At 44.1% G+C, this 18,535-nt stretch overlaps 1 protein-coding gene across 6 annotated transcripts in view; it reads left to right on the top strand.

The window, feature by feature from the left end:
• The window catches only part of SETD4 (SET domain containing 4), a 111,897-nt gene that overhangs the window by 79,176 nt on the left and 14,186 nt on the right, over positions 1 to 18,535 (top strand). For 4 of the 6 annotated variants that reach the window (XM_069202513.1, XM_069202510.1, XM_069202514.1 and 1 more), the window contains 3 exons: positions 228 to 309; positions 14,410 to 14,490; positions 18,269 to 18,392. In XM_069202513.1, coding sequence (XP_069058614.1) covers positions 228 to 309; positions 14,410 to 14,490; positions 18,269 to 18,392 — 287 coding nt within the window. Of the gene's footprint in view, positions 1 to 227; positions 314 to 14,409; positions 14,491 to 18,268; positions 18,393 to 18,535 lie in introns of those variants that run through there. The other 2 variants (XM_069202515.1, XM_069202516.1) reach the window with 2 other exon arrangements.

The following is an 18,535-nucleotide window of genomic DNA, read 5'->3' as shown; positions in this document are numbered from 1 at the left end:
TTATGAAATCTGATTATTTTATGCATCAGCACATGGGTCTTGAAGACCAGAAGGCGTACGGTAAATCTTTTGTTATACCCGGAGCTGCCATTATTAAATATACTGTACTTTGAGGGGTGAGGGAGGAGATGGACATTCTTGGTGATTCAGAGAAGATTTAGATATATTTTATCTGCGATGCTCCAATTATTTTTGACACTTGTTTAAAATCCATCTTTATTTTGCAGATATTCTACTTCAACATGTCCCTAATACAGATAAACAGAAAAATAAAAAGCTTTCCCTTTTGAAAGAGAATGGCTTTTTATAGTAGGTGAATAATTTATGTTTTATTTTAAATATTATTCTTTTAACGCAGTATTTGGCAGAGATTTCACATTAGCCCTTTGCAGTTTTGCATTGTGATCTCTGCACAAGTAATCAGTTTTAATTGGCTGGATCCTTGACAGTGCATGTTTATTTAATAGCAGAGCATAGATTTTAAAAATGTACTATTTCTCCAACACTGGCTGATTAGAAGCAGTTTTATCTTAAATAACCTCTCGTTATATACTAGATACTGTCTTTGTGAGTTCTCACTGTAACAATCTGGACTGTCACGACAGGTAATTTTCATTGCGAAGTAGTTGTGCAAAATGATCAAGTAAAGGTCAGTCCTGCTCTCGTATGTATAACTTTCGCCTGTTTTAACACGTGGCTACACTGCCACCTTGTGGACGCTTGTGGAAAAGGTTTCCAAAATCATAGGGAGCAGTGGAACGCCGTACAAGCCCCATGGATGTGTGTAGACCATACTATATATCAAGTTGGGATTTAAATATTGACGTTACACTCATAATATACATACAGTTGCATTACATGTTACATATAGCATTTTAGGCACAACAAAGTTAATTGAGCTCACCAGATTTCCCTGATTTTGCAGCTAAGTGCCAAAGCCGAGATTAGAACGCCTCTCTCCTGCTTCCACAGTTGGCCGCTTGGTCACATCTGATGAGTAGGATGTTCATTTCACCCATCAATAATTAACACTGCCTCCTGTGTATGTCTTTCTGTGTCTCATCGAGAGTTTCCATTCTATTCAGCTATCTAGACGTAGTGAGTGCTTTTGAGCAGGCTGTCCCTTTTCGCAGCCCTTTCCTGTGCATGCTGCATGGTTTTTAGTGCATATTGCTAAGCACCCACCAATCTTACTTGGGGACGAGATGGAATAGAAAGGACAGACCAAAGTGAGAGCAAAAGGCAACTTTATTAGGACAGGTGTGCAGCTAAACTTTATCAGCATTGTAAAAACATTAACCACCGTCTCACAAACGCACTGTATCCTTTCTTGTTGCCTGGGGCCTCCCATAGTGAGGCAGGGCTGCCCCTAGTACAGGGCAGGCAAAATACAGGGGGATATGGAGGCCCTCCTTCAGGAGCATTATCAATTAGGCCTGGCGAGCCAGGCGGGTCGCTATCTTTGATGCAGTCAATGTCAGTGTGGCAGGCCGCTGTCGGCCAGGGCTACGTGCAAGAACAAGTGCCCTGTGTTTGTTCCCTCTCTCTGGTGGCACCTGATCCCCGCAAGTAGGTGCTGGGTAGGGAGTGAATTAAAGCTGCTTTAACCTGCGGATGCTGGAGGTGGTCCGGAGCAGCCTTAGAGTGCGACCGCAATCTTGACAACCGAAACCACACCACCAGACCTGCATATGTTATGATTTAATAACATTAGGCAAATGGTCATCTATGCATGGACCTTAGACTAAAACATGGACAGATTACATAGAATCAAAGGATCGAGGAAATTGACATGGTCGACTTTACCACCTACCATGTCCCTGCAACCAAGTGCAAGAAAGGAAGACTGAGGAAAGGTTGAACAACTTGGGTTTCTGTCATCCTGGCAGGCAAAGCATGAAGCAACCACATTTTCGACAGTAGCCCACAACAAATAAAATGACAAAATTTCAATTTAAATTTCCATTGCCCAGAGTCCCTAGGAGCTTATATCAGCAAAGATTCCTCTAAACTCTATATAAAAAGCACTAATAAACTCCAGATTAAATAATGCTTGAGAGGATACCCACATTATTCTACTCTGTGTTGATTTTAACACTGGGCCAGACCGCACAATGACTGAAATAGATCTGCTGTAGGAGGAAATAATGTGGGACTGCCTGTAGGAAGTTGGCTCTGTATATACTATCTCAAAGTGAGAGATAGTGTGCAGAGTCCAAGGGTTCCCCTTATAGGTTGATAGTGACACAATTCTATAATACTAATGCTCTATTTTGTGGTAGTGTGGTCGAGCAGTAGGCTTATCAGAGGGTAGTGTTAAGCATTTGTTGTACACACACAGGCAATAAATGAGAACACACACTCAAAGACTTAACTCCAGGCAAATAGGTTTTTATATAGAAAAATATTATTTTCTTAATTTATTTTAGAACAAATTTTAGGTAAGTACATAAATTGTAAGGTACTTCACACAGGTAGAAATAGAACTTTGATTTAAAACAGTAGTACACACAGTTTTGGTAAAAATGGCAAATACCTATTTTAAAAGTGGACACTGCAAAAATCAACAGTTCCTAGGGGAGGTACGTATTTGTTAGTTTCTCAGGTAAGTAAAGCATTTACAAGTTCAGTCTCCTGGGCATAGGCAGCCCACCGTTGGGGGTTCAAGGCAACCCCAAAACCACCGCACCTGCAACCCAGGGCAGGTCAGGTGCAGAGGTCAAAGGAGGGCCCAAACAATATAGGTGGCCATGGAGAACAGGGGTGCTCCGTTTCCAGTCTGCTAGCAGGTAAGTACCTGCATCCTCGGGGAGCAGACCTGGGGGGTTTTGTAGAGCACTGGGGGGACACACACAAGCACACAAAACGCACCCTCAGTGGCACAGGGGCGGCTGGGTGCAGTTTGCAAAGTAGGTGTTGGGTTTGTCTTTGAAAACAATGGAGGGACTCGGGGGTCACTCTGGCGATGCAGGCAGGGAACAGGGGGGCTTCTCAGGCCAGCCACCGACTGGGCTAGGATGAGGGCCGCCTGCTGGTTACTTCTGCACTGGAAGGTGGTTCCTCTCGGTCCCGGGGGCTGCGGGTGCAGTGCTTGGTCCAGGCGTCCGGTTCCTTCGTTACCAGGCAGTCGCGGTCAGGGGGAGTCTCTGGATCCTCTCTGCAGGCGTCGCTGTGGGGGTGCAGGGAGGTCGACTCAGGGTGACCACATCGTTGGTGTCGCCTAGGAGTCCTCTCTGCAGTGTTGGTTGTCCTGAACTCGAGCTGGGGGTGTCGGGTGCAGATTTAGAAGACTTGCAGCTTCTGGCGAGAAGTTAGAGTCTCTTTAAAGTTGCTTTCTTTGTTGTTGTTTCTGGACAGAGCCGCTGTCCTCTGGGGGTTCTTGGTCCTTTAGGTGCAGGTCAGTCCTCTGAGTCTTCAGAGGTCGCTGGTCCCAATGGATGTGTCGCTGTGCAGGGTCTTTGAGTCTGGAGACAGGCTGGTAGGGCTGGGGCCACGTCAGTTGTTGTCTTCGTTGTCTCTGCGGGGCTTTCAGGTCAGCAGTCCTTCTTTCTTCAGGTTGCAGGGATCTGATTTCCTGGGTTCAGGGTCGCCCCTAAATACTCAATTTAGGGGTGTGTTTAGATTTGGAGGGCAGTAGCCAATGGCTACTGTCCTTGAGGGTGGATAGACCCTCCTTGTGCCTCCTCCCTGTGGGGAGGGGGTCACATCCCTAATCCTATTGGGGGGAATCCTCCAAAGCAAGATGGAGGATTTTCTAAGGCAGGGGTCATCTCAGCTCAGGACACCTTAGGGGCTGTCCTGGCTGGAGGGTGACTCCTTGTTTTTCTCATTATCTCCTCCGGACTTGCTGCCAAAAGTGGGGGCTGTGTCTGGGGGGGGGTGTGGGGGGGGCATCTCTACTAGCTGGAGTGCCCTGGGGCATTGTAACACGAAGCCTGAGCCTTTGAGGCTCACTGCTAGGTGTTACAGTTCCTGCAGGGGGAGGTGTGAAGCACCTCCACCCAGTGCAGGCTTTGTTTCTGGCCTCAGAGAGCACAAAGGCTCTCCCACCATGGGGTCAGAAACTCATCTTAGTGGCAGGCTGGCACAGACCAGTCAGTCCAGCACTGAAGGACTGGATAAAATACAGGGGGCATCTCTAAGATGCCCTCTGTGTGCATTTTTTTAAAATCAATCAATCACTGGCATCAGTGTGGGTTTATTATTCTGAGAAGTTTAATATTAAACTTCCCAGTATTCAGTGTAGCCATTATGAAACTGTGGAGTACGTTTAGACAAACGTCCAGACCATATACTTAATATGGCCACACTGTACTTACAATGTCTAAGAATAGACTTAGACACTGTAGGGGCATATTGCTCATGCAGCTATGCCCTCACCTGTGGTATAGTGCACCCTGCCTTAGGGCTTTAAGGCCTGCTAGAGGGGTAACTTACCTATGCCACAGTCAGTATTTTGTGTGCATTGCATCCTGAAGGGGATGCCATGTCGACTTTGCCTTTTTCTCCCCACCAACACACACAATCTGCAATGGCAGTGTGCATGTGTTAGGTGAGGGGGCCCTTAGGGTGGCGCAACACATGCTGAAGCCCTTAGGGACCTTCCCTGGTCACAGGGCCCTTGGTACCAATGGCACCTTTTACAAGGGACTTATGTGTGTGCCAGGGGTGTGCCAATTGTGGAAACAATGGTACATTTTTAGTGAAAGAACACTGGTGCTGGGGCCTGGTTAGCAGGGTCCCAGCACACTTCTTAGTCAAGTCCGCATCAATATCAGGCAAAAAGGCGGGGGGGGGACTACAAATGGGAGCCCTTTTCCTACACTGCCCTAGGGCCAATTTAGAGTGAAGCCTAAACTTCAGCAAGCGACAAAATTAATATCAGTGATGGCTCAAGGTGAACTTCACATTCTTAGTTTGTGCACCAAGTCAGACGTCCTAGCAGATGTTACACTTAGTGCCACTAATCGATTCAGTTCTGTTAGCTGTGTACTCAGAAACATGGAAACATGACCTTGGATAATCAATATAGTCATATAGCTTGAAGTAGAAAGTGATCATGATCTACTTGTTTCATCTCCTTCACTGTGCGGGCTAAAAGAGGCCGCTGCATATGTAGAACATGTTGTGGCACCATCAGAGTTGGCCCTGAATTAAAAACAAATAGGGCCATAAGACGGAGACCAGAAAATTATGCCTCTCTTGATCCAGTTGTCAAGAATATGTCACAGAATCAGTTTAAAGTGGTACGGGATCTGGGAAGCATAAGTGTACTAGAAGTAGTCAAAGTCTTTGAAAATTTGCTTTCACAAATCTTGGTAAACTTCACAACGACCAGGAAACTTGCACCTTGTAAAACCTGCATAAATTACTTGATTATCTAAGCCGGCACCACTAAGGGCCTTCGTTTGGCGAAGAATGTTAATTGAAAAACAAAGGAACTATCAGAAACACTAAGATATTGACATTCAAGTAAGGAAAGGGAACCAGATCTGAAAACCCTTAGTAAAGACCGTAAGATTATGATTAAAAGCAAAAGACACAAGCTTGCAACAGGGCTTGGGAGTCCGGAATGAACGCCTTAGGATAAAGACACCAGGAGATTCTGAAAGATGGTCACTTGGTGATTTAAAGGCTGTTCATCAAACCTACGTCGATGAGTGGGGACAGGTGAATGGCTTACCTATTTTAAAACCCTGTATTTGAGTGATGGCCCAGAAATCCCCAAATGCTCTATCAACTCGAGAGTACAATGTGCAGCACTAAAGAATCAGCCAGGAATCAACTACACACCAGGCCTCCAAATAGTAGACAGGAAGGATCTTCATTTATTTATTAATAATGTTTTTATATAGCGCAAACGTGACCCTTGTGAGTATCCGAGCACTCTACATACATTTACCCATGTTCAGCAAATGGGTGGCATAAACAAAAGCATAATCCAGAGCGAAAACAGGGTGAAACCGAATCTAAAAAAAAAAACACCTCCAAGTCCAGGCGAGTAGAATACATGAGATTTACAGCAAAAATGTGTTCATCAGTATCTTTTTAACTTCTTTCTTGAAAGAAGCCATTGAGGGGTTCATTCTGATTTCAGGGGGGTATGAAGTTCCAGATTCTAGAAGCAATACCTGAGATGGGACGGTCGTATGTTTTCTTTTTATGGAATTTAAGTGGTTTCAGCAGTAAGGTACTAGTGGGTCTGGATACTCTCAAGCCACCAGATAACTCAAGTTTTTGTGCAAGGTATCTTGGGGTGTCGAAGTGTAAAGCTTTGTGGGTCCTGCAGGCAATTTTCAAATGAATCCTCGCCATATGGTAGCCATTTTAGAGATTTCAGACCAGGCGTGATGTGATTGTTTCTTTTAGTTCCTGTGATGAGCCTAGCAGCAGAGTTAGGAGCGGCCCATAATGGTGCTAGTTTAGATCTGGGAAGGTGGCTGAGGGTTGCACATTCATACTCCAGCCTAGGGATCACTAGGGCTTGAACAGCTGACTTGAGGTCATCAGGTGTAGGAAAGGTTTTATTTTTCTCATGATATTCATGTGGAAGTTTGCTGCTTTGGTGGCAGTGCTGAGGTGCTCCTGCATGTTTAGGTTCTTGTCAGGTGTTATTCCCGAAAATCTCGTTGAATCAATAATGTGAGGTACGCAGTTAAGAGCTGTTAGTTGTTTCATCTATTCTGTGATGTCCAGGAAGTGATTGGGTGGGACGATTATGAAGAATTTCATTTTGAGAGCGTTAAGTTTGAGGCGGTTATAAGTTAGCCAGCTAAGTTTTTTGTAAGGTTGTGTTGAGAGATCTCATATCTTCAGGGTAAGAGCTTTTCAGGTACAATTGGGTGTCATCAGCATACATGTGATAGTGATTGTTAGATAAATTCAACTGTTCTGTTAGAGGTTCCCTGAACAGATTGAAAAGAGTTCCTGAAATTGTGGACCCCTGTGGGACAGCAAATGTGACCACTGTGGGGTTAGATGAGGACATATTTACAGTGAATCATTGAGTTCTTTTGTGGAAAAAAAAAAAAGCGAACCAATTAAGGACGGCACTAGGAAGACATCCTACGTTTAAGTAGTTCTAGTAGGCTGTCATGTTTTACTGTATCAAAGGCAGGGGAGGTCGAGGAGGATTAGAAGGCAAGATTCATTCTGATCCAACATTTTTACAGCATCATCAACTGTGTGTGTGAGTGCTGTGGCTCTGACGGAAACCAGATTGGAATTGGTCTAGGAGGTTGAAATGTGTTATGTGGTTGCATAGTTGTACATGGAAACATTTCTCAAGAAGCTTCGCCAGTGTCGAAAAATTAGAGGTTAGTCGGGGATCGATCCTTGAAGAAGTGAGGCGTTAACAATCTTGGTCCAAAGAGGGAGTAAGGACATTTTGATCTCACTGAAGATATTTGCTGGAAGAGGGTTAGTAAAATGTTTTGAGAGTTTTAGTGTTGTAAGTATTTTGAGAATTGCGCTTTCATCAAAGGTTTTGAATGTGTTCCATGACATGTTGTTTTTAGGGGGGTGCACTGAGCAACCAGGTGGCTCCCCAATCGGGGTGGGGGGTTTGCAGAGGGTGCTGATATGAGGTGTGAGAGGCAGGTACTCTCTAGCTGAGCGCTAATCATTTTCAATATTTCTTGTCTTTTCCACGAGGAAGGAGGCAAACTCCTCTCAGTTTGGTTGTGCAATAGACCCCAAAGGGGAAGGCTTTTGTTGCCTGTTGGATTGTAGCTTGACAAGCTCAAACAATTTTTTTGGACGATTTCTACCATGATCTAATTGGTTTCTAAACAAATTTGCTATCAAACTTCTGATGTGTTTGTTGTAGCTGTTCCTCTGAGATCTCAGGTGTTTAAGGTGTTCAAGGGACGGAGCGAGTCCCCACCAACGTTCAGCTAGTATGAGCTTACAGCTTTCTGTATTTAGGCGATTGTTGAACCATCGTTTGGATTCTCTTGTGGACGTTCTTTTTAGCTGCAGAGGTGCTATCGAGTCAAGAATGTTCCGCAAGGTTAGTGAGCGCCTGGACATCTGTCATATCTGTGGGAAGTGGCAAGATGTTATTGCTGAGGGACTGCAGATCAATCAGGTATATGTTACGCATGCTCCTTTCCAGTATTTGGGTTTCTTTAGTTGCAGCTTTTTTGTCCTCTCTAGCTCTGAGATGCCGAAGGTGTTGCAATGATGATCTGTCCAGTCACAAGGGATGATTGATTCCATTTGGATGGTATTACTTTTTGCAGTGATAAGGTCAAAAGTTGCACCCAATTAGTGGGTAGGACTATCGCAGAATTGAGTCAGGTTGAGGTCCTCAAGGAAGGATTTAAGGCTGTTAGCAGCTGGGTCTTAAGGGTAGTTCTAGTGGAGGTTGAAATATCCAAGGAAGATCTGGTGATATGGTTTCCTTGACTTGTTTTATGAATGTGGTGTTATCTCCTGGTGGTTGAAGTATTCACTTGAGGATAGGGCAATGGTATGTGACTGTTTCACTGAGACATTTTTATGATGTATGCAATTAGTACCACCTCCTAGTCTGCTGGATATATCTAGCCTTATGATGTCATAGTTAGGTGGAACTAGCAAGTCAAGGATAGGTGTTGAGGAGTCATTTAGCCATGTTTCGGTCAAGATAAGAAGGTCATGTGCAAGCATGATGTCAGCCACATGTTGCACTGCTGATTTGCAGTTGAGTAGCATGCATTTCAAGAATGGTTTGGTGACAGATTAGGTATATTGAGTGAAGGGCACTTGTTTAAGGCTAGATATGTTTACGGCTCTATGATTGGATCTTGGTTCTCTGTGTGGGTTTGTAAGAATAGTTTGAATTCGATCAAATCAACTTTGTTACCGGAGGCGGTGGAATTATATGAAAGTAGGAGAGAGTGAATGTCACTATCAGAGAGAGGATCATTCAGTCAGAAGGGTCGAGTCTGTGCGTTGGGGTAAGGTGTCATTTTCCATCTCAGTTGGAGGGTGTAGCGATTGATGAGGTCGCTTTAGATCGACAGATATTATCTAGAACATGGATGTGTCTATTCTTCACAGGAGTTTTGTTGCATCTTCGGTTGTTCGCCAGTTCTGAAGAGATGCTTAATAGGCTTTTAGATTTATCTTCAGTAGTTGTAGGTTATGTGTGAACTCGTTCAGTCAGGACTCAAGTGAAGAATGAGCATAGGTGGTTGTGTTTTGGGTCAGAGATCCATGAGGTGGGGGGGTGCTCAAGACTTTGGTGTTAGTGTGCTGCTGGCCTAGGAGAGTCAGTGGGGTGGAGGTCAAATTTAGGGTAAAGTGAGGCATGAGGGTGAAAGGTGTAGAGCTTGTGAACTGGTTAAGTGGGTGTGCTGGGGTCTTATGTCGTATGGAACTATCCAGTTTTGGGTTTTCAAGCATAGAGGGAGATCTCAATTGGGGTGCAGGAAGCACCCTGAGCGCATTCAAAGTGTTGCCAAGGGAGTATTCATCAGTTCAAGGGATCATTAAGGTGATATGATTATTTCCGTGGTTATGTATCTCTGTGATCGCTGCTCTCGAGGTGCTGTAAGGACGTGGTCTGGTCTAGTATGTACGTTCATGGATATGGACTCAAATTCAAAAGTTGGTGGGGGTGATTTGGTGTAATGAGCATCACGTACCATGGGGGAGCAAAAGTGGGGGTGGGGAGTGAAGCACTTAATACGGATAAGTTATTAGAGGGCACTTCTGTGGGATCCTGTAGGACTCCTGGGGAGTCAAGATTGCCTTCTGAGGGGACATTTTCGATGCCAAGTAATACAGGGAGTGCAGAATTATTAGGCAAATGAGTATTTTGACCACATCATCCTCTTTATGCATGTTGTCTTACTCCAAGCTGTATAGGCTCGAAAGCCTACTACCAATTAAGCATATTAGGTGATGTGCATCTCTGTAATGAGAAGGGGTGTGGTCTAATGACATCAACACCCTATATCAGGTGTGCATAATTATTAGGCAACTTCCTTTCCTTTGGCAAAATGGGTCAAAAGAAGGACTTGACAGGCTCAGAAAAGTCAAAAATAGTGAGATATCTTGCAGAGGGATGCAGCACTCTTAAAATTGCAAAGCTTCTGAAGCGTGATCATCGAACAATCAAGCGTTTCATTCAAAATAGTCAACAGGGTCGCAAGAAGCGTGTGGAAAAACCAAGGCGCAAAATAACTGCCCATGAACTGAGAAAAGTCAAGCGTGCAGCTGCCACTTGCCACCAGTTTGGCCATATTTCAGAGCTGCAACATCACTGGAGTGCCCAAAAGCACAAGGTGTGCAATACTCAGAGACATGGCCAAGGTAAGAAAGTCTGAAAGACGACCACCACTGAACAAGACACACAAGCTGAAACGTCAAGACTGGGCCAAGAAATATCTCAAGACTGATTTTTCTAAGGTTTTATGGACTGATGAATTGAGAGTGAGTCTTGATGGGCCAGATGGATGGGCCCGTGGCTGGATTGGTAAAGGGCAGAGAGCTCCAGTCCGACTCAGACGCCAGCAAGGTGGAGGTGGAGGTGGAGTACTGGTTTGGGCTGGTATCATCAAAGATGAGCTTGTGGGGCCTTTTCGGGTTGAGGATGGAGTCAAGCTCAACTCCCAGTCCTACTGCCAGTTCCTGGAAGACACCTTCTTCAAGCAGTGGTACAGGAAGAAGTCTGCATCCTTCAAGAAAAACATGATTTTCATGCAGGACAATGCTCCATCACACGCGTCCAAGTACTCCACAGCGTGGCTGGCAAGAAAGGGTATAAAAGAAGGAAATCTAATGACATGGCCTCCTTGTTCACCTGATCTGAACCCCATTGAGAACCTGTGGTCCATCATCAAATGTGAGATTTACAAGGAGGGAAAACAGTACACCTCTCTGAACAGTGTCTGGGAGGCTGTGGTTGCTGCTGCACGCAATGTTGATGGTGAACAGATCAAAACACTGACAGAATCCATGGATGGCAGGCTTTTGAGTGTCCTTGCAAAGAAAGGTGGCTATATTGGTCACTGATTTGTTTTTGTTTTGTTTTTGAATGTCAGAAATGTATATTTGTGAATGTTGAGATGTTATATTGGTTTCACTGGTAATAATAAATAATTGAAATGGGTATATATTTTTTTTTGTTAAGTTGCCTAATAATTATGCACAGTAATAGTCACCTGCACACACAGATATCCCCCTAACATAGCTAAAACTAAAAACAAACTAGAAACTACTTCCAAAAATATTCAGCTTTGATATTAATGAGTTTTTTGGGTTCATTGAGAACATGGTTGTTGTTCAATAATAAAATTAATCCTCAAAAATACAACTTGCCTAATAATTCTGCACTCCCTGTAAAGAGTTTTGATGATAGAGAAGACTTCATCAAAAATACCTAGGTTGCGGTCTGAGGATTGGATGAGGATAATCCTGTTATTATATAGTGTGATAGTTGCATATCCTCTGCAAGCGAGAGAGGGAGCTACTGAGAGCCTGAGCCCATGTGGTATTTTGCTGGAAGTAGTGATCAGGAGCCAAGAGAGCAACGCTTTCCTCCATTGTGCTCTTCATTTGGTGTAGAATATATGAAAATATATTATAGCTCCTTTTTTGCACAGAAGTAAGGGTCCGAGATTAGAGCGTCTGGGTGGGATTTGAGAAATGTGTGTTTTAAGTTATTGGAAGTGTTCTTAGACTAGTTGGGAAGATATATAATTCTAAAGGAATTGAAGTCCTCCTGCTCTAATGTATTGTCAGATGCTTTCAGAGCATTAGTCTCCTTGACTGAGAGAATAATTTACAACCGACTGAAAAGAAGGGGCCGGGAAGGCCAGATTTGTTATTACAAGATATCAACTGCTCTTGCTTTCTGTGAGACTGAGATGGAGCCACCCGGATAGGGGGCTTACATGTTCCTTCTGATGAAGAATTACTGTTAGCACCAGAGTTAAAAATTAAGAGGATATTATGGACTTAAAGAGACACAGTCCCCTTTAATCAAGAGCCAAAGGTAATGGGATTTATGAGCATATAGACGAAAACTGACCTGATGGGGGTGAGGCGAAGAAGAGCAAACTAGAGATAATTATGAATGGAAGACCAATGATATGTGATAATTAATATATGGAGGAAGATGCTTAAAAAAAATGATTCCACTCTAATCACTGCAAGATGGACACTCCATTTAGAAGATAAGGTGGACCATACTTAAGCATTGAGCCCTTCCTCACAGAAGTCCTGCTTCATTTTCTATGACAGGGTGCAAGAGGTGCCGTGTTGAGTGAGCTCATGTGTCCTGAAAAAGAATAATATCCAAAATGGATGGACACCGTCACCGACGAAATCTCTGTGCCTAGGGACTCCTACCCACTGAGAAACTACAAGTATCCCACCGTCACTAATGCGCACTGCTAAAACCACCAATGGCCCTCGTCCTGCAGTGCTTTCCGGATCGGGCACGCTGCTGAAGGTGGCCTCAAGGGAAGGCAGGAGGCGCTCAGGCCGACAACCGCAGCAGTGCACGAGCAGCAGGCCAGTTTACTGATGCGGTGAACTCCTTGCCGTGAGCCTTCCCTGGAACGGATCACGACCGGTGAAGGACCCGGGGCAGAGGACTAGAGTTAATCACAGCATGGCCAGGAAGTCGTGCTCACCCCCGCCACACCAGACCCGATGTGCAGTTCGGACCAGGCAGATATCTGGTATCGATCTGACAGGGGAAGGGTGGCCGGTGAGTCACTCACCGCACCTGACAGCAGACGTATGATTCATTTGAATCCTTGGATCTGGTTTTCACCACTGAAGAGGTCAGACATTCGATATATAGCCAAAAAAGAAACAAAGCAACTTGCCCAGATAGAGGGAAAGAGTTCCTTCAGATATGTTTCGAACCTTAGTGCACCTATGTCCCCTGGTATTATGTTAAGTCTTTGCAGTGGCTATGTCCCAAGCTTGTCGTGTCAGCTATAGTTGTACTCATTTGTAAGAAAGACGCCCATACAGATCCAGCTATCATCCATTTTCCTTGAAAGATTGAAAAGCTATATTACTCTTCCCGATAAGAGCCAAACATACATAGGAGAGTATGACCTATTAATTGACCTTGAGGAAGCATTTGACTCGGTGTACTAAGGCTTTCTTTGGACTGCACTGAAACACCAGGGAATGCCAAACCAATTGCCTTTGTTATGCCTCCACTATCAAACAGCCAAAGTCAGGCATGGTAAGAAGAGAGAATACACCAATGACTTCCCAACTGAGATGGGGAGTCCGACAAGGATACCTTCTCGCCCCATTAACTTAAATTTCAAGTAACCTACGTATAAATAACATAAGTATCTACCTTATAGACCAGAATTTATATATGCCCAAACTAGTGATACTGTTTTTTGCAGGTGACCATGTGCTCCTAACTTTAAACTGCCAAATAAAAATCAGTATCTCAGCTTAGGCGAAGTCTGGAACATGTTCATTAACAGAAAGCAAAGAAGTTAGTATGCACAAAACAAGTCAACATAGCTGCACCCTCACAAAATTATTGAGCATATAATGCTAGCATACCTTCAACTATCGTCACTTTTATACATTGTCTTCACATATGCCATGGGAAAGGACACATGACAGAGTGAAATTACAGATACTAATAGCTGGGGCAGGTGCCATTTAATCTTATGAGAAAGCAGTTAAAAGACCTTGAAATGAGGTACACTGTAGAAGCTTCTCTGATGAGCTAACAAGAATCCAACTTTCTCGCTTCCAAGGACCAAGATGACTCAGGGCCTTATAGGCAACCCAAGCCTTTCGGCTGGGTTGGCCCTCACCCTTGAGAGTCAGTTCACCTCTGGCGGCACAGACAAAGCCAGATTCTCACACACCATATCCACCTTCATAGATGGAGTGGTTTGCCACACTGGGTTACTGAACATGTGTGCTGCCCTCCACCAGGGCCTGGCTCACTACCTCTTTATTGTGCACCTCGACCAGCTGGTTGCTACCTTTTTTGCGGCATGGCAGGACAGTTGTGTGGAGGTAATGTGGGAATGATTTTGATCCACAGGGGTTACTACTTTTATGTAGACACTTCGCTTGGGTTCACAAATCCCCAATCCCCATTCAAGCATCCCATCCACATCCATTCTGTCACATATTTTGCTGGTGTGTATATTTGCAAACAACATAAATATTTTCAGATATATTTTAGACATGAGTTTATTTACACATCCAGCTCAGCCGGCTTTGGGTACATAAGTCATATGCCAAGATTCTTTTTATCATACACTTACAGCTAATTGTGAAATCTCTGAGTAACTAACTGCCTTTTACAATCTTGAACATCCATGCCAGAAACCAGTATGTTTGTTGTCTTTTAACTTTTTTTGAACACATTTGTGCCAGCAGTTTCACTGTATAATTTAATTCCGTTTTGGGTTTCAGTAACCTGACTTTTGGATTGGATGGCCCTTCATGGAAGTTCCTAGTGGCTCTCAGGTTGCTTTGCCTAGGAGCAGAAGAATTGTAAGTTTTATGTTGCTGTTCACAAAGTTGTATTAATCTTGAACTATTTTTCATTTTTTTGGAATTGCATGTACGTGTGTTAAATATATCCTTAGAACATTGGTAATGTAAGAGTGCCATTTGAAATATCTTAAATTCGATTGGTTGAACATTCAAACCGTCGTGCCATTGTGTCACAATTTCAGGCATTTTCACATAACCGGCTTCTTACTGTAGACATTATATAGCAATTTCTGTGCCGCAGCTTGCTTGAGGTACTCCTTTTCCAGGCGATTGACTTGCAAGTGTTTGTACTGCAGCAAGATTGAAAACCTCTAAACAAGTTAGCACAACAAAGTGTCACAACAGTGCGTCCTGTTGCAATACCAGCATCTTTGTTTAACGAGCATTGAATAAGTCAAAAGGCATTGTATTTTTTGTTTAATTAATGCACAAAGAGGCACACATTAAATGGTGCAAACATGCACACGTAGGCCTACTCACATGCGACACGTTAGTCACAATGGGCCAGCATTTCTTTAATAGAGAACCATCATTAAACCTTTGACTGATTGAAAACTATTGTAAGAAAACTGTTAGCATCAAACCCGGGCTCGCAGAACCTCTCCATCCCACTCATGCAGATCCCTGCACTTTAGTCCCCTTATTCTGAAGTAACTGGGACAATCCATATACCGTTACGCCATGGTCACAGGTGGTTTTACTAGCTGATTCTGAGTTTTCGGAATCAGAATGGGGTTAGCATAGAGTTTCCATCTTGCCCTCTAGTAAAACCACACATTTTTCCAATTTGCAATTCTCTTCAGAACAGAGATCCGAAAGGGGGGTTGGTAACGCACTTAAGGGTACACGGCCAAGGTGTTTTTTGCTCTCCGTTCTATAGAATGACCTTTCCTAATTGTGAGACAAATGGATGTATTTGTGTAGCTAGAGCAAATTATATTGATTAATTAAGATGGTTGCAAACAGCTCACAGTTCTGGTAAGCCCAGGGCTAGCAGTATTTATTTGTGGCAACTCCCACATGACCCCCTCACACCCGAATTTTGGTGGCCTTATTTGGTTGCCTTCTTTTAAGCTAAATATTGGTACAATATGCTTTTCATTCTGTTGTAAAATGGTTTATTGGTAAGGGCAGGTAGGTACCTACACTTAGCAATAGGCCACTAACCTCCACTTAGGTCCAGTTAGGTCTCAGTTAATTAAACCCAACTCAACCCTTGGTAGCTTGGCAACGAGCGACAATGCTTAACTTAGGAGACACAGTGTAAAGCATTCAAATATCACAAAACAGTAATTAAATAAAACACAGGAAACAGTTTAAAAGTCCAAAACCAATTCATAAAAAAGATTAGATTTTTATCTTTAAAATGACACAAAAACAAATAAAATCGGATAAGGGGAACCGGAGATATGAATTTTTAAAGAATTATTGTTTTTTTAGTGCCTAGAAACAAAAAGCGCCAATCGGGTCATCTGGTTGCACCTCGACCGGGGCAATGTCAAAGTTTAAGGCCGACCGCGATGGAGCCCTGCTCGGCTACAGGCCGCGGGAGGCCTCGGTTAAAAGTTTACCTTCACACTTAGTCTCTTTTTCAAAGATTTTCTTCAGCGGGACGAACCTGCCAGTCCAATCCGACCTCCTGGAGCCCTTCTTCGGATACGCGTCGCGGGAATCCTCGGTGGAGATTTTTACCTTTGGACTTAGTCGTTTTTTTCGAGGTGAAAATCCTTTGACCGGGGTAAACCTGGATCTTGATCCGACGTCCCTGGAGCCCTCCTCGGATACGCTGGCTGGGAGGTCCCGGTCATCTTTTTACCTTCGGACTTAGTCTCTTTTTCTGAGATTTTCTTTACCGGGACGAACCAGCAAATCAGGCCGGGTCACGGTTGAGGCAAGCCGGCTAGAGTTGCCGCAGCGGGTCGGTCCCTCTATGGAGCTTTTTTTCAAAAATTGTCCAAACTTCTCCAAACTTCTGGGGCTTCTCCCAGATGTCCTTTTAAGGTTCTTTTGAGGTCCACAGCTCACCCCAAGGGTCCAGAAGTTCTGAGATGGTCCTTGTGGGTGCGGACTACAACTCCCAGAATGCACCTGGCACAAATTCCTTTTTGGCCACTGGGCAGTGGTCAGCTGGTTGATTTCTTCAGGAGTTGGTGCAGGGGACTCTGGTTAGCAATTTTTCACCTGTAGCAAACAGGGAGTCCCTCCTTGAGCCAATTGAAGCCAGGAAAAGTCCTTCTTGTGGTGAAGCCCAAGTGTGCAGCTGGTGCAGTCCTTCTGAGTGCAGGTTCCAGGTGCAGGGCAGTCCTTCTTCTCCTTTGGTTCTTCCTTGTTGGAATCTGATGGGGATGGGAGGTGTGGGTGCAGGTCTGCCAGTTCTATCCTTGCTCATGGGTGAAAAGCAGGGGGGGTCCTGGTTCTCCAATCAGGTGCAGGGTCCTTCCCCCTGTGATGACCACTTCATGGGAAGTGTGGCAAAAATCAATCACAGGAGGCAACATTCTCCAAAAATCCATCATGGCTGAATCAGATTTTTGGAGGTTACATCTGGCTGAGCCCACCCACTGGTGTGGCTAAAAATCATAAACACACCCCTCTCCTGCCCTCTCCTAATCTAATCAAGGGTGCACCTAGTTGTCTGGGGTTGCAAGATGTGGGGATGTTGCTGGTTGCTCCAAATGTCCTTCTCTGCCTTTGAAGACCAGTTTGGCAACCCTCCCCCTTCCTGCCCCACCATCTGCTGAGGGGAGATTCCCTCCCACAGGCACATTCTTTTGGCCACTTCACACCTCATCAATGCAACCTGGCCAGGCTGCTAGAGGCTGGCCAATCAGAGCACAGCAGCAAAAACAATGCAGGGCTGAAATTGGCAACTTTTCAGGTAAAGTTTAAAACTCTTTACCTGAACAAGTTATATTAAATCCCACAACTGAAAGTTGTGGGATTTATTATAACAATTAATTTCATACCAAACTCTTGGTATCCATCATTTAAGGGGACCTTAAAAATTAAAATAAAGTCTCCCCATTCTAGCCTATGGAGGCCGTTCACTACAATGAGGGAAAATTGAATTTGGCTGTTTTTACCTCACCAGGGCTTATAAAACTATTTTTATAAGGTCCCTGCTTATAGTTACATAGCACCCAGCCCTAGGGGCACATAGGGCACACATTAGGAGTGACTTATATGTAAAAATAAGGTAGTTTAAGACTTTGGAACTACTTTTAATTCCAAAGTCGAATTTGCATGTAACTTTAATTTAAAAGCAGCCAGCAAGGCAGGCCTGCCTTTAAAATGACACTGGGCACCTCAGCAGTGCACCTATGGGTTCACTACCTATGCTGTGGTCCCTAAACCTACATGCCCTACCATATACTAGGACGTATATGTAGGTTATCTTAGCCAATTATAATTAGCCTCATTTGCATATCCATTTTACACAGAGCACAGGCCCGGGGACTGGTTAGCAGTACCCAGGGCACCATCGGAGTCAGGAAAACACCAGCAAAAAGTGGAAAATGGGGGCAAAAAGTTAGGGGGCCTCTGCAATCAGCCCTATTTTCTCACACATTCGTTACTCACTTTTGTCTCTTTAAGGTACTTTATTTATGTTCTTCTGTCCCCCAACTGCTGAAATGTTTCTCTTATAATTGACCAAGACCGAATGTCTGAATAAGATTTCTTTTTCTCAACACTCTATCCACTTGACGATTAGAATTTTCTGCCTGGAGTAGAAAACTTCTGGTTCCATGTGTATTGTTTGTATTTATATTTCTAGTACGTGCTGGAAAAAAGTCCTGATTGGTGAGAGCGTTTCAAATAAAAATGAAAAAAAGACTCTGGAGGTTGCAACAAAAATATGCATTCAGCTCATTGAAGAGACCTGCACTGCCATTGAGAAGGTAAGGGCCTTGGGGACTACCGTATGCTGTTACTGCGTCAAGTACACTGCAAATCTGATCATTGCTTTTGACTTTGTGCTAAAACTTGACCTCAACATCCTAAACTCTGTAGCAACCTTTAGAACTGGTTGCCTGCAGCCTTT

Source organism: Pleurodeles waltl, chromosome 8, assembly GCF_031143425.1.
Source record: "Pleurodeles waltl isolate 20211129_DDA chromosome 8, aPleWal1.hap1.20221129, whole genome shotgun sequence".
Lineage (NCBI taxonomy): Eukaryota > Metazoa > Chordata > Amphibia > Caudata > Salamandridae > Pleurodeles > Pleurodeles waltl.
The sequence above is the reverse complement of the archived record's forward strand: the minus strand, read 5'-3'. Positions and strand labels throughout refer to the sequence as shown.